This window comes from Amblyomma mixtum, chromosome 2, assembly GCF_055824585.1.
Source record: "Amblyomma mixtum isolate Tamu chromosome 2, ASM5582458v1, whole genome shotgun sequence".
In the NCBI taxonomy this organism is placed as follows: Eukaryota; Metazoa; Arthropoda; class Arachnida; order Ixodida; family Ixodidae; genus Amblyomma; species Amblyomma mixtum.
The window spans coordinates 116042015-116058086 of NC_143013.1; the positions used below are offsets into that span (position 1 = coordinate 116042015).

General features: G+C 50.5%; 1 protein-coding gene across 3 annotated transcripts in view; it reads right to left on the minus strand.

Annotated features, from left to right (window-relative positions):
* The window catches only part of Men (NADP-dependent malic enzyme), a 154537-nt gene that overhangs the window by 43013 nt on the left and 95452 nt on the right, over positions 1 to 16072 (minus strand). Inside the window, exon 1 of one of the 3 annotated variants that reach the window (XM_089572452.1) lies at positions 1855 to 2134. The exons of the other annotated variants lie outside the window; for them this stretch is intronic. Coding sequence (XP_089428578.1) covers positions 1855 to 2010 — 156 coding nt within the window. The 5' untranslated portion in view covers positions 2011 to 2134. Of the gene's footprint in view, positions 1 to 1854; positions 2135 to 16072 lie in introns of those variants that run through there. 3 annotated transcript variants of the gene reach the window in all.

Sequence of the window (16072 nt, forward strand, 5' to 3'; positions counted from 1 at the left end):
AAAGACGCAGGTTCGATCCCGGCCGCGGCGGTTGAATTTCTTTGGAGGCGAAATTCTAGAGGCCCGTGTACTGTGCGATGTCAGTGCACGTTAAAGAACCCCAGGTGGTCGAAATTTCCGGAGCCCTCCACTACGGCGTCTCTCATAGCCTCAGTCGCTTTGGGACGTTAAACTCCATAAACCCTATACCCTCAAGAGTAATTGTGCAGCAATTTACCTTTCGAAGTGTGGTATCTTGCAAGTGAGTTTTGTGTTCAGTTAATGGATGGCATGTTTTGGTTTTTTGGCACAAGGCCAACAAAGCCACTGAGCGCAAAGGATAGCGTTTGGAACAGACGCGGTAATTAGTGGTATCAGAGTGATGCTAATGAAAATACTGTGTTCAGGGCTGGTATATAGTAACAGGAAAAAAATTCAGGGGGCACTTTGGCTCTCTAAAGTGCTGCAAGGCGAAAGCCTTTCCTGGCGCACTGTTTTTATATATTTTTTTTCCATTTTTTCATCTTTCTTTCATTTTTTTTCTTATTTTTATTGTTTTCTATGTTTTTGTTTTCCCTATTTAGTTTTTATTTATGTTTCTTTTCTGATTTGTATTGATGTTATATTTTCTTTTCTTTATTTTTTATTCCTTTCATTTCATTTATGAAACCCATGCATTCACTAGATGCACCTTTATTCATTTTCAAACCTTGAGCCTTCGTGGCGGAGTGGTGGCGTTTCCGCTTCAAATTCCAAAGGCTCTGGTTCGATTCCCAGCCTCGACGCAGTTACTTTTTTAGTGACGCCGAAACGCGAACAAATCTGCCGACATGGCTGCTAACGACAGTATGAGGCATTAAAGGCTTTCACCTTAAAAATAATTTTCCAAAATTAATTTGAATATTTGTTGGAGTCGCTTTGGGACGCTAAACCCCAATAAACAAAACCAAATTTTTTTTTTTCAACGTATCACTTCTATGACTAGTCTAAGCACAACATGCCACAATTTTACGGAGCTAATTTTGGTGAAACCGACAAGGTACTATTTCGAAACTGAGTAATCGCACTAAAAGACCTAGTTCGGCCACTAAGTAAAAAATTGTAAGACGCTTAAGCTTCGCCTTAAAGAGTGGAACGCGACATCGTGTTGCAGCGCTGCCAGGGAGTCCGCGGAACGGCATCGCCCGTTCGGCGGGACGCCTTGCCCGTTGGACAAATCGAAAATTAGTTTTTTGAGGAAAGGAGAGGACGTAGTAACAGTGTAACTTCACTTGGTGGACACCCGAAATGCACATGATACGATTTATTTTACGCAGCCCCCGATTATAGGTCGCCGGTTCGAATCCCTGCTGCGAGTAAGTTTAAGCTGCCGGAAACGCTGAATCGTATGACGCTATCCGAAACATTCCGCGGAAAACGGTTGGCATGACGCGATTGATTTTTGTCCCCAGCCCCCCATCATTTCCGACTACGCCAACGGCTTTGAGACCGCACGAGCTGTATACAGGGTGTCACGTAATGACAGTAATATTCCTGGCTACTCTATTGATTCAACCACGAAACGCTGCCGGCCAGACGAGCCACCATCATAAAGAATGCAGTCAGCGTTAAGAGACGACGCGTCAGGTACCAAACGCTCAGCCCATTTCTTCCCAGCGCGTCAACAGCGCGTGCAATGCTTCGCACGTGCCAGGGAAGCCCAGCTTACGAAACCACGCAACGCGGCTTAATCCATCGCGTCGCTTTCGAAAATCTTGCAAGTTAACCCCGCACTAGTTTGACATCAGGGGCCGGCCCGCAAAGCACGTCTGGGCGGTCGCGCACCGCCCCTCCCGCCTAATATCCGGGTTTCACCCCAGACACACGTGCGCTTACCCCAACGATCGCAGCATACGGCTCCCACGTCGCGGCAGCTCGGCGTGACGCAACAGTCCACCGCGCCTTGTCAGCGCTCCTCGGAATGTCGGCGCAGCGCAGGACTCCACGTGCGAGACTCGCCGGACGCGTGGCGATAACACAGCGGAGCGCCATCGCCCAGATGCCGACGTGAACGCTGCTCAGAGTCCTTTTACACAGATGTACGCTGGTTGCACTACGATCATGGGACGGCGCAGCTTCTTGCGAGGCAAAAACTGAGCACGAATATCAACCAAGCCTGCTTCCTGGTCGGCTGATGTGTGTCATCACATGCACAGCACGCGCTGCGCTGCTTGGCACGCGGTCTTTCTCGAGCGCTCGCTGTGACGTCAGCAGCCCTGTACACCGCGATTCAAAGGCGCTGCCGTGACTAATGCACGTTAGAATATGCCGGGTGTGCGAGTAGAGACCACAGCTGGGGCCTGTCAAGCAGCGCGATTCCGTTACCATGCTAGGCGCAATGGGACTTAGCTCAGCGAGTCTCATGGAAAGCTAGAGCATAGCGATGTCTCGGTACGTCGAGGATACCATGTAATCCGCATGAGACCCGTATAGTCGATGTTGTTGTTTTTGTGACTGAAGGAAGGCTTGGTTTGTTGGGGTTTAATGTCCCAAAGCGACTGAGGCTATGAGAGACGCCGTAGTGAAGGCCTCCGGAAATTTCGACCACCTGGGGTTCTTTGACGTGCACTGACATCGCACAGCACGCGGGCCTCTAGAATTTCGCCTTCATCGAAATTCAGCCGCCGCGGCCGGGATCGAACCCGCGTGTTTCGGGTGAGTAGCCGAGCGCCGTAACCACTGCGCCACCGCGGCGGGTGACTGAAGGAAGGACGGAGAAGAAATTGCACGGCCCAGCCCACTGGCTCGAGCTGAGCCACAATCGTTGCAACCTGCACAAAGATGATGTATCAACATTTATTGGGCCCTAAATAAATCGGTGGTGCACGCAGGCACTAGACGGGGTGGTTCAGGTGGCTGATGACAGGAGTGAAATTTCGCGCAATCTTCTTGCAAGAATCAAGGAGTTGTATGAAGCCTTTTACTGCTTTCACGGAAGGCCATTCAACATCTAAACTTCCAAAAATAGTGGTTATCAGGATATTAAAGGCGCGCGGTAACTATCTCACTAGTGTGTGTACACCTCAACCACGCCTTAAGGCAAGGAAGGAAGGTGGGAGTGAACGAAAGAAAGAAAGGAATAAGAAAAAAGAGAGAAAGAAAGGAATAAGAAAAAAGAAAGAAGGAAAGAGAAAGCAAGAAAGAAAGGAAGGAAGAAAGAAAGAAAGAAAGAAAGAAAGAAAGAAGGAAAGAAAGAAAGAAAGAAAGAAAGAAGGAAAGAAAGAAAGAAAGAAAGAAAGAAAGAAAGAAAGAAAGAAGGAAAGAAAGAAAGAAAGAAAGAAAGAAAGAAAGAAAGAAAGAAAGAAAGAAAGAAAGAAAGAAAGAAAGAAAGAAAGAAAGAAAGAAAGAAAGAAAGAAAGAAAGAAAGAAAGAAAGGAGGGAGGGAGGGCTGGCTCTGGTTGATCATTTCGACTAGGATCTTTGACACTGACATCGCACATTACGCGGGCGCCTTTTGCGACATTTTGAGGAAGGGAAAGGGCGCGATAACCGTCTCACTTCTAAGTGGACACATCAATCACTCCGTGGGGGGGGGGAATCGAAACGATTGAGTGAGAGAAGGAAGAAAGAGGTGACGTAGCGGAAGGCTCCCGATAAATTTGAAGGATGTTTAACGTGAAATGAAAACGCGATGGCGGCCAGAAGTGTGCGGCTCAGTCGTGACAGCGTGGGGACGGTATACACTTTAAAAGCTGCCGCCTCGCGCTCGTACCTTTCTCACCAACAAAAGCAGTCGTGAGAAGGAATACTTTGCGCGGTATGGTCTCATGATAACGACCCTTGCTTGTGTTGCCGATAATCTCAGGGATGCACCTTCAGCAAAGCACGAAACCTGTAAACATTATTAGCATTCTGGCTTTTGGTTCTTTCTTTAATTGCAACCGTGTTTTGAACTCGTGACATGCTATAAACGATTTTGATGCACGTGGCTAATCCTCCTAAAAAAGTACGGTGTAGATATTCTGTGAAACAAGCCACGGTTAACGGATAGTCCCAGAGTTAAATACAAACGGTCGGAATGGAATGGCCGGTTGGTCCGATCGTACGTTGGTCAGCGGTACTTTGTCCGCTCGTCCGGCGACACGTTGCCGGTTGGGGCAGCAACTCCAACCTTCTTCAGACAAACTGATTTAATCAAGACGAGACCGAAATACAAACACTTAAAGAAAAGGCGGTTTAAAGAAAGGCTGTTAAAAAAAAAAGGCCGTCGAAAACGCGGCCGAGACTGGGACCTTGCGCTCGTTGTTTGCAGCGGTTTTTATCCCCTCGATAATTGGGCGGAGCTTTAATAAACCGGCTCTCGCCCAATTCCAACCAATACTGCTGCAGTGGCACTGCGCATATAAGTAGGCGGAGCCCAGTGCACGCCAGGGCCCGACTCTGGAGGCGCCACTGCTTAGCTAGACAGTCGGGGGTTTAAGGAGTCGTCGACCTTATTGTCCCCCACCCCCACTTCTATGTTTGTCAAGGGATCCTTTCAAGGGGTCGTCGGCCCCTTGGTCCCCGACAAGGCGGTCGCGGTCTTTCCCGCAGCCTTGGACGGCATCCGAAGCATCCGAAGCGCGCGACCCGCTGTCGCCATTCCTAACCCCTCCAGACGGACACGGTAGGGAGAAATTAGCTACTAGCGCCATAGGCTTCTGCCTTAACACCTCCCCACCAAGAATGTTGGGTGGACGCTCGCCGTACACACAACATACCAAAGCGCGCAAAAGTACAAAAGACCCGGCCGTGAACAACAAAAAAGAAAAGAAAAAAAACAGCACAAAAAAAAGGATCTCAACTGAGCGCTGTACGAACAACATAAAAAAGGAGCGCTTCTGCGTCCTACTAACAAGTGCACAAAGAGCATGGTCAAGACCACATGATGCATGCATCAACACTCACACTCCTTAACTTCTTTTCACAAGCAACCACAGCAGTCGAAACACTCGTAACATGGGAGTCCAACATCAATGCACTTGAGTTCACAGTCCACAAGCTACACACACGCGGGATGGGCCACCGTCCCGTACGTTCCTTGGCCCGCGATGTCTGAACCATCTACCCAGCAACAGGCGGCAGCTGTACCTGCTGACTTTTCTTTTTCTCTCTTCCTTTTTTTCTTTTTACATGCGAATCGCTGGGACTCTTTCGCATTTACAACGGTTGGGCAGAGTCGGAGTCAGTGTCCAACCTGGATAGGGCGTCGGCGCATTTGTTGAGAGAGCCCTTTATATGAGCAAACTCAAGGTTGTACTTTTGGAGAGCCAGGCTCCAACGGGTCAACCGGGCGCTTGAGGAAGTTGATCTGGTTAAGTAGGTCAAAGGATTATGGTCAGTGTTCACCTTAATCCTCGCGCCGAAAAGCCACGTGTCCAGACGCCCTAATGCCCATATGACTGCGTAAGCTTCCCTTTCTATAGCGGACCACTTAGCCTGCTGCGGCGTCAGTTTCTTACTCAAAAAGGCAATTGGCTTTTCTTGCCCGTTTACCTCTTGTGCCAGACATGCCCCGACCGCTCTTTCCGACGCGTCCGTTGTCAGCACGAACTCTTTATTGAGATCGGGGGCCGTGAGCATAGGCAACTCGCTCAAGGCAGCTTTGACGGTGATGAACGCCCGTTCCGCTTCTTCTGTCCACGGGATTATATTTGGGACCCGCCGGTTGGTGAGATCCGTTAAGGGGCGCACTATCTCCGAATACGAGGGGACGTAGTCGCGGTAATAGTTGAACAGTCCAAGCGCGCTACGCAGCTCTTTCTTGGTAGTCGGAGGTTTAAGCTGCCCCATTGCTTGCACTCGTTCCGGGTCCGGTGAATGAAGGCCCGAACCGACCACGTGCCCCAAATACCTGACACTTTGCTGTGCAAACTTGCATTTTGTAGGATTAATTGTAAGTCCCACGCTCATGATAGTCGCCAGCACACTATCCAAGTGGACTAAGTGTTCTTGCCACGTCTCAGAGTACACGGCCACGTCGTCGATGTATGCGCAGGCATAGCCCATATGCTTTTGCAGGACGTTATTCATGATTCTTTGGAAGGTGGCTGCCGAATTACGCAGCCCATAAGGCATCACCCGCCACGCGAATAGGCCCCTGGGCGTCGCAAATGCGGTGTATTGTTGTGATTTGCGTTCCACGGCTATTTGCCAATAGCCCCGGGTCATGTCGAGGACGGTGATGAACTTCGCCTTAGCCACTTCGTAAATCAGTTCTGTGACGTTACTCATCGGGAAACTGTCTACTTCTGATATGGCGTTCAGTTGTCTGTAATCAATGCACAGCCTCACACTTGCGTCTTTCTTCGCAACACAGACTATGGGGTGCGCGTAGCTACTCTCCACAGGGTAAATTAGGCCCCCTTGAAGAAGTTCTTCAATCTGACGGTCCACCTCATGCCTAAGTGCGACCGGTACACGGTACGGGTAAGCCCTTGTTGGTTTGGCGCCTGGTACCAGGTTTACCGTGTGTTCTCCAACTATGCACTTCCCCGGCCGTTCGGAGAACACCGCTTTGTATCGGCCTATCACTTGACTTAGCTCCCTGACTTGTTCCTGGCTAAGATGCGTGGACTCATGTAGTGTCACCTCAGTGGTGTTATTCCCACTATGCAATCCCGGGACGCCTTTTACATCCCCAAATTCTCCATCCGCCTCAAAAATTACGCCTACGCTGTTCACCCTGGCGTAATACTTTCTTAGTCTATTGGCGTGAACCCATCGCTCAGCACCCTCTCTGAACTTGACAACATAGCTATCGGGTCGCCTATGCTCCTTAATTGTTGCCGGGCCCATCCATTTAGGTCGCATCTTGTTCTGTTGGTTCGTATCCAAAACTAGGACTTCCTCACCCTCACAGAACCCTTTGGCCCTTGCCCTTAGATTGTATTTATCCGCATACGCTTGCTGTAGCTGCTTTATTTGGCAGTCTACCCTATCGGCTACTTCGGCCATTTGTTGCCGGAGCTTGATCAGGTACTCTGACGTTGCCTTATTTAGGCCCGTAGGTGGTGACCAACTCCCTGTCCATGTCTTTTGGAGGATACTTAATGGACCTTGCGGGACGCGCCCATACATAACCTCAAACGGGGACGCTCCCGTGATCTCATGTGGGACTTCTCGGTATGCCCACAGCATGCATGAAATGAACCGGTCCCATCCGCGCGCGTGGTCACCTATTATGTGCCTGAGCATCGCCTTGAACGTGCCGTTCCAGCGCTCAATGATGCCATTACTCTGCGGATGCTCCGGAGTTGAAAACCTCACGTTTATTCCTAAGCGCTGCATGAGCTCACGAGTTAGAGCTGAGGTAAAGTTTGTCCCCTGGTCACAGCAAATCAGCTGAGGGATACCGAACCGTGCGAAAATGTCGAGAAGCGCCTGGCACGTGGCCTTAGCTGTTAGCGAGCGCAGCGGTACCACCTCTGGCCACCTGGAGCATAGATCGATAACACACAAAGCGTATCGATGTCCCCGCGCTGATACGGGCTCGATAGGTCCAATGCAGTCTAAGTAGATCACTTCGAACGGCTCCCTCGGTCGAGTCAGCGGTGTGATTGGCACCCTATCTGTCGTCTTCCTTCTTGAAAAGGTTTGACAGGTGTGGCAGGTTTGACAATGCCGTCTGATGTCGGCAGCAAGGCCGGGCCAGAAAAACGCACTGCGGATACGCTGCTTAGTTTTCTTTTCAGAAAAGTGTCCTCCACAAGGCATATCATGCGCAAGAGTCAGCACTTCTTTCCGACGACTCAGTGGGAGCACGAGCTGCCGACACTGTCTGCCATCCAACCCTTCCTGGTGAAAGAGTAGTCCTCCTTCTATTACCATGTTATGCGTTCCGGCCTCCGCCTGTGACCAAGCCTCTGCCAGGGAGGCGTCTCCTCTTTGTTCACTGGCGAACATAGGGTCCGCCGTGCTCTGCTCTCGCTGCGGCGGTGCGAGCTGCGCACTTTCTGAGGCCACGCTCTCCTCAATGCTCTCGCTTGGTTCAAATTCTAACTCTCGCGTTGCGTTTTGGTTGTGGTTGGCGATCTCGGTTTCCGCTCGTATTATCCTAACCGCGAGATCAGTGGCGTCACTTTGCTCTCTTTCGAGTGCCTTAAAAACGTCCGGGGTCAGTAGGGCATCAGCCTCTCTAGCTAGCTCGTCCGTAACCGCGCATAAAGTCACTAGTTGCGGGCTTGCGCCACCATCTTCCGTGGGTAAACTCAGTGGAATGTAAAAGAGCTCGGCTGTTACGGTGTGCCCAAACGCGCCCCGTAAGCGAACTGTCCCACTTCCCTGCTTCCGGACTTCTTCAGGCACCAGCTTCCGTCTCAACACGGTGATATCTGCGCCTGAATCTAGACACGCTTTGAATGGTTGTTCCCCGCACAAAAGGTCCACCCAGGTTAGCCGTGATTCCGGTGCCAAACCACTCGCTACCACCTCAGCCTGCGTTGCGAATTCAACTACGGCTCTCGCTGTCAACTTCAGGTCCTGCTGGTTACGACCTATCTCATTACCAGAAACTACCTTCGGCTTGGTCTGTGGACAGTTCCACTGGACATGACCGAATCTGCCACATCCATAGCACTTTGGCGGTTCCCTGTGCTCGTCCGTGAACCGATTTCCTCGATTCCGTGTCTCTCGCGGCATCGCCTCATTCCTTTTCAGCCCCTCAGCAGCCCTTTGGCGGCGTCCACGCCTGCTGTCTTCGTATTGTTCGGCAAGTTGCGCAAGTTCTTTCGGTTTTAACCATTTATCTGCCTCCTGTTGGAGGACGTACTCGCGCATTTCCTCCGGCATAATCTGCTTAGCGCGATCTGCCACCATCAAAGCACGAACGTCCTCTAAAGTTTTCACCTTTCTACTTCGTAGGTAGTAGTCCAGCGTTACGTCCAATTTAGTGACAAATTGGCCCCAGCTTTCCGCCTCTTTTCTACAAGCGTAAAACCTACGCTTATATTCTTCAGCTGTCAATCTCAGTTCCGCGAGCACAAGCTCCCGAATTTCTTCGAAACTCATCACCGTGTCGACCGACTGGTTAGCCACGAGTGCCCGAGTTTTTTCATTGAGAAAGGGCATTATTATTGACCCCGCGACATCAGTCGGGATCTCGCAGGTTCTTATCATATTTTCAGCACTTTTAAACCAGGCGGGAATGAGGTCGTCCGACTGTGGCATTGGCGCGAGAACTGCCCTCAGATCACCTGCGTGCCGACCCAATTTTTCCTTTCGGCGACCATTTCCCGGGATGCCCTGACCTCTCTGAACCAGCGTCTCAAGCTGGATTTTTAGTCTAAGAGCTTCAATCTCGAGCTCCTGCTCCCTCAAGCGCGTGTTGCCCTGGCCGTTCTCAAACGCCGATGGGTTACTACTACTCTGCCCATCCATAGCCGTCACATTCTCCGAGTCCTCCGCGTCAGAGTCCACATCACTAGTGTTTTGGTCTCCCGCACGCAGCTTCTGTGCTCGGGTAGTGACTGACATCGCGTTCCCGGAGAAAACGGGGAAGGGCCCACCTGTGTTCCGCAGACTTCTCGCTTGCGTTGCGTTGCGGCTGGACCCGTGCCTCAGTCTTTCCGCTCTCCACGTCCAGCTGGTGGCAGAATGTTGGGAGTCCCACCGGTGCTCACAGCGGGCCCGTCACGCCTCCCAGGCCGGTGAAGTCGGCCGCCGTAGGTGCCGCCGAAGGCGCAGCACTTCGCTCCGCCGGTCTCCTTTCGCTCGCTCCTTGGCGCTGTCGTGAAGTCTTGGCTCCGGGCCCCTCGCAAGGGTATCGCCTCACTTGGACCTTGGTCCCCGGGACTCTTCACCAAGGTATTGCCCCGTCAGGCTTCCGAAAGGTAGTGCCTCCAACCGTTAGCAGAAAGCCGCTCGGACTATCCTGGTCACGGCACCAGTTAAATAGAAACGGTCGGAATGGAATGGCCGGTTGGTCCGATCGTACGTTGGTCAGCGGTACTTTGTCCGCTCGTCCGGCGACACGTTGCCGGTTGGGGCAGCAACTCCAACCTTCTTCAGACAAACTGATTTAATCAAGACGAGACCGAAATACAAACACTTAAAGAAAAGGCGGTTTAAAGAAAGGCTGTTAAAAAAAAAGGCCGTCGAAAACGCGGCCGAGACTGGGACCTTGCGCTCGTTGTTTGCAGCGGTTTTTATCCCCTCGATAATTGGGCGGAGCTTTAATAAACCGGCTCTCGCCCAATTCCAACCAATACTGCTGCAGTGGCACTGCGCATATAAGTAGGCGGAGCCCAGTGCACGCCAGGGCCCGACTCTGGAGGCGCCACTGCTTAGCTAGACAGTCGGGGGTTTAAGGAGTCGTCGACCTTATTGTCCCCCACCCCCACTTCTATGTTTGTCAAGGGATCCTTTCAAGGGGTCGTCGGCCCCTTGGTCCCCGACAAGGCGGTCGCGGTCTTTCCCGCAGCCTTGGACGGCATCCGAAGCATCCGAAGCGCGCGACCCGCTGTCGCCATTCCTAACCCCTCCAGACGGACACGGTAGGGAGAAATTAGCTACTAGCGCCATAGGCTTCTGCCTTAACACCCAGCCTGCAGAGCTCGCTCTGGGACCGTAACAGTATCCAGCAGTACACTTGAATTCATAGGTATGTTGTGTGGCAGCTATCTCCCCATGAGAACAGACTGGCGAGGAAGCAAAGCTTTGTGCCACACCCCTTTCAATTACCCACATATTCAGCAGTTTCGAAAAAAAGAAAGAACTGAGAAATCCAAGCAACTGTTGTTGCATAATACGTGCATTGCTCAGACAGCTTATCTCCAAAACAGTCAGTTTTGCGACACTCCAAAATATAGACCCTGTGGAACTGGCCCAAATGTAACGTTAGCAAGCAGCCGCTTTGGTGAACGACTTGCCGCAGCCTCCAAACAATGAAATACATCATAAAAGCATAATTACCGATTTTATAGTTCACCCAGTCCCTTGTACACTTCACATTAGCTATCAGTGAACCGCTACATCACATTTAATGTCATACCGGGTGTTTCTGAGCAGCACGACACTAATTTTAATATAGGCTTTCTGAGGCACAAATGTATACGGCTTCAGCGGCACAGTAATACCGGTTTTTGCGGACTATCGGCACCACTCCAGTGCCTGCCGGTCTTCGCAAATTTTGTGCAGAATTCCACGTACTCAAAGCATCCCCAAAAGCGTCTATACAGTGTTCAGTTGTGAAAGACGGCAAGAGGAAGACTCAGGACTTCCGTTTCAGTATAGATGCATATTCTTTCTTTATAGCACTACTGTAAACTAACAGAGGCTTCGTCGTTACAACTGCAAAGTAGACAAAAAAAAAACTTTCACTTAGTTGACCAATGTCTCAGTTTCAATTCAGCGGCGAAGCGCATGCAGTTGGCGCAATCATGCATGAACAACGGTGGGTTGCTGCATTCACCTGCGCGCCAGATGACGTCACGGTGATTTTCAAAGGTTGCGAAGCCCCAAAAACGAATGCCAACCGTTTTTGCGACGCGGAGCGAAACAGACGCCCCGGATATCCGCGGTTAGACGTATGAGCGGGTGTCGCAACTACGAATCCTTTCTTTCTACGATCGCCCGAATGCAAAGAAATCGCGGTTTAACCTCCCCAAGGGCACCGCCCTCTCATTCACCGTCGCTACGTTCCAATTCTGGCGACACGCGGAACAGTCCCCTTGGCAGTTCGAAATGGACAGAGCCAAGCCTCGCCATCATCGGCAGAGGTTACGCAAGCAGCCGTGACGCCGGCTGACGGCGTTTGCGGAACTAATCGACGCCTCTATTGCGCAACAGTAACAGATGTCGGCGGCAGGCAGATAATACGGGGTGGGGACTTGCAAAATCAAATGGTCAATACGCACACTGCCGCATATACTTAGAAATGGAAGAGACTCGAGCCAAAGAAATTATCCCCGAGCGACAGCCGTCGGTTAAGGCATGGCCGGGCACATGGGTGCAAGGCGAGCGTTGACGACGGACGGACGGACGGATGCATGGATGGATAGATAGATGTATGGATGGATTAGGGTGCCTCGATGCCAGCGCTGCGCAACATTATGTCATCTCTCTGCTTTACAGCCACAAATCTTCCAATCGCTTTTTGCTAACTTCAACCGCAGATTTATTGACATGGCCATTGTTATCTCTAAGCCCTAAGGTATCAGGAAGAGTGACTGCGCCTGCATTTGACGTCCAGATGGATACTATCACATTTGAGTATGAGGTGTTCAGTTGTTTCTACAGATCTACCACACACAGCACATGTGTCATCATCTTCGTTATTATTATTTTTTTGTAGCTGCGCGTTCTAAGACACCCTGACCTAGCTTCAAAAAATAGGGCACCGCCTCTTGAGTTATCATAGAAAAATTCTTTCCTGATCTGCCTTTTCCAGTATCGATATAGTTCTACACTGTTTCTTTTCCACTGAATTAATCCAATTTTTACATTCCGTGTTTTTAACCTGTCGTTCAATGCTCTTCCTTTCTCCGTCCGCGTGTCCGGCATAGTTACTGGTTAGTTTCCTAGTTCTTTTCGGCCACTGTGAGTCAACGCTCTTACTGTATAATTATTTAAACACCTTAGCTGCCCACCTCAGTGCCCCCTGTAGGCGGTGGACACAAACGTAAAGCAATGCAATGCATCAGGACTCCAGACACAGCCGCTGAGAGTGACGGCTCGCTCTGAGCTGATTATGTGTGAAGTTAGCAGCCAACCGGGACTCCGGGAACCCGTCGAAAGTTGCACGTAAAGCCTCTTCCTCTTTCCAGCTTTGCAAGGAGGTGTGTGGGCGTGTGTGTGTGTCAGAGATAACGCTATATTTAGTGCACACGCACGCGCATGCACTAGTTCACGCGCTGCGGAGCGCATCGTTCCCACGACGTCGAGTTGCGAAATCCATTTCCCGTGCGAAGTGTGACTATACGCACTTCATTTTTCATCCTACACATGCGAGCATTCGCTCGTACACCTGCCCTTGGTAGACATCGTGGATAATAACGAAAGCAAGATCCACAAATGCAGGCGAGCCGCATACAGTCACAGGCAAAAGTTCACTGTATGCGGATTCGCGGAAAAGTGTGTTCCTCAGAATTATCTCGCTAGCCATTCAGTTCGTATTTTTTCAAGCGGATGGAGAACACATGCCTTTTCATGCTTTTGCGCTTTTCATTCACCTGACTTACCCAACTGCGTGCAAGTAAAATATTTCCTCGAACCAGCATCCCGCAAACTTTTTTGTTCATGCTTGTACGTACGCTTGAACGCCAGACCGAGCGCAAAATCGGTGTGCTGTGTTGGCGGGCAGGCGCTATCAAACTTAACTTGGCGCTCATTCTCCCTGCAAAGTAGCCGTCCGATCATATCAGGTCAATACGACAGAAAGAAACCTAATGGCAATTCTCTGAGTAGGGGTGATTGCCACGAGAGTTTAAAGAGCAACTGCAGCACTTTTTTGAGAATTTCGCGATATTCAAGGATTCAAATCTATATAGGCTGCAGGTAAAGCATGCCAAGTGTTCCTGCTCTAGCATTTAAAATCGTGACGTAATCAACGATTGAATTTTGCGCTTCTCTTTAATGCACCAGAGAAGTACGGAAAAATGCAGCGCGACGTCACGGAAGGTATGATTTCAATTACCGCTGTCGTCAGCCACACCCTGCCCTGACTCGTTAGACGCTGTCAAAGCACTCTCGGCAGGGTTTGCCTTCGGTGGCGTTGGTTTTTTTTCCTTCAAAGCAGGCGTTTGTGCGTTGGAAATGTACCGATACCTTCGACGACGTCACCATGCGCCCCCCACTTGGCGCTGTGCGCTGCGGAGAAGCTTGAAGGGCGTTCGGATTTTAATCGCCGATTACTTCCCTATTTGAAGCGCTAGCCCAAAAAGACTTCGCATACTTTACCTGCACGAAATGGCACGAAAGAGGTTCCAAGTTCTCTTTCTAAGCTTAAATTGATTGATTGAAACGGTTTATCTTAAGTAGGATGGCTCAGTGGCCTAGTTTTGGGAGACGAAGTTGGGAGGGAGATCACAATCGGCGGTTGATCCCGGTAGCGCGCACAAAGGCCCAGAAGACTAGGGGTGTCTCTTTGACGCCAGCAGAATTGCGGGACTGAATCCAATCCTGTAGGGAGCGGATATCCGGGGTAATGTGCTGGGAGCGGATGCGCTGTACTCCGACAGACACCCATAAAAGGTGATAAATGTTCGGGCTCGCGCCTGAGTCGCCTGTGGGACAGGACACTTGGGGTAATTGCGAGACATCATGATACGACTCCCTTGAACGGCACTGATATGTGGATGTCACTGAGGTTAAGAGCGGGTCAATCTAGACATGGATGAGTGCTGGAAGAGGCTCTTCATTACACGATGAGGAAATCTTGTGTAGGTCTTGGTTTCAGAGATACTCCGCGGAAAAAAAAAAAATAAAACATGCGGAGATCAAGAAACTTCCCTTAAAGCTGCAGTGTAATTTCAGGATCAGCGCTAAAGATAAAGGTCGTTTTGTACGCGCATTACTGTGGACTGTGCATCCGTCCTCAAGTGCAACTTTGGCGTTTTGGTACAGTTCTAGTTCCTAGGAAACCGTTTCCCGGCCCCGAAGAGCGACGAATTAACCGACTCCATTAGGAATGTACCCAAGCCAGGTGCGTGCTCGGGGGCGTTGGGAATTTGCCTTCCGTGTCCTGTAACGGCGGCAGCATCGGTGCCTCATCGGCACTGTCGAGACGCTGTGGCGTTGCTTGCCACTGCACGACTCTCCTGCTGCCGGAGATAGAGGGATTAAAGAGGCAAGAGCCCGGGTCTTTTTGCTGAGCACCCATGCACTAAGCACTTCGAATGCGCCCGGCCGCTCGCCACTAGCCTCAGAGGTCGCGATCAGATATGCAGAAAATTATTTGCTGATAGTACCCCTTACTGCACCCCCTACCGAAACCATACTGAAAAACCACAAAGGAATACGTATGTGTCTTCTGCAGTGCTGCTGAATATGTATCTGTCGCAAGCTCGTTCAAGCAACCAATTAACCTATTCAACGAAGCAAGCTGGACATGCACCTTGAATCACTTTCCAGTGAATATTAATCACGAGTATTGTAAGCCTGCGCATATGGGGAATACCAGACCCACCAATTGTATGGATTGCTTACGAGGATCTGATGTCCTCGTATGAGTCCGTATGAGTATCGTATGAGTCCAAACGAGGTAGCTCTATGTGTCATCGGCCCGCTGCGGTGGCTCAGTGGTTACGGCGCTCGGCTGCTCACCCGAAAGATGCGGGTTCGATCCCGGCCGCGGCGGTTGCATTTCGATGGGGGCGAAATTCTAGAGGCCCGTGGGCTGTGCGGTGTCAGTGCACGTTAAAGCACTCCAGGTGGTCGAAATTTCCGGAGCCCTTCACTACGACGTCCCTCGTAGCCCGAGTTACTTTTGGACATTAAACCCGCATAAACCAATAAACCAATCAATGTGTCATCGCTTGACACGCATCGAATAATCACGTACATATGTGGCATGCATTACACGTCGCAGAATTAAGAGCAAGCTGACGACCGAGGAAGGGGAATACAAACAGAATCCGCTCCTGTATGCATTTCTCTTCTTTCGCCCTCGTCACCTTGCGCTCAATTCTAATTGTGACGCCAATCTAATTCACGTAGTTCAGCATCCCCTTGCGCGTACGACACATACAAACTAGAATTCTGGATGACGACCGCTGTTCGAGGTGTAGTCATAGCACCAAGGCGGGCTCAGTTCCAGCTCTGATTAGCGATTCCTCCAAGAGAACAGTGGGACCGCTAATGTTTAAAAAGACTTCCTGGCTACGCCACTATTTCGTGCTCATCCCAAGGAAATGCGAGGTTCAAAACGTGTTTGCACCTCCTTTGCACCTCCTTGCAAATCCTTTTTGATAACGAATTTTTTAACTGATTCTTCCACAGCGATGAGTGGCGCCTGATGCTTCAATTCCGTATTTTTTTCCTCTGACTTGGGCTTCCAAGGAGGGGCTGCGTGTTTTTGTTTGTGTTTTTAAAGTGACTTCCATATATTGCGTCTTTCAGCAGTAAACCCCAGCTGCGA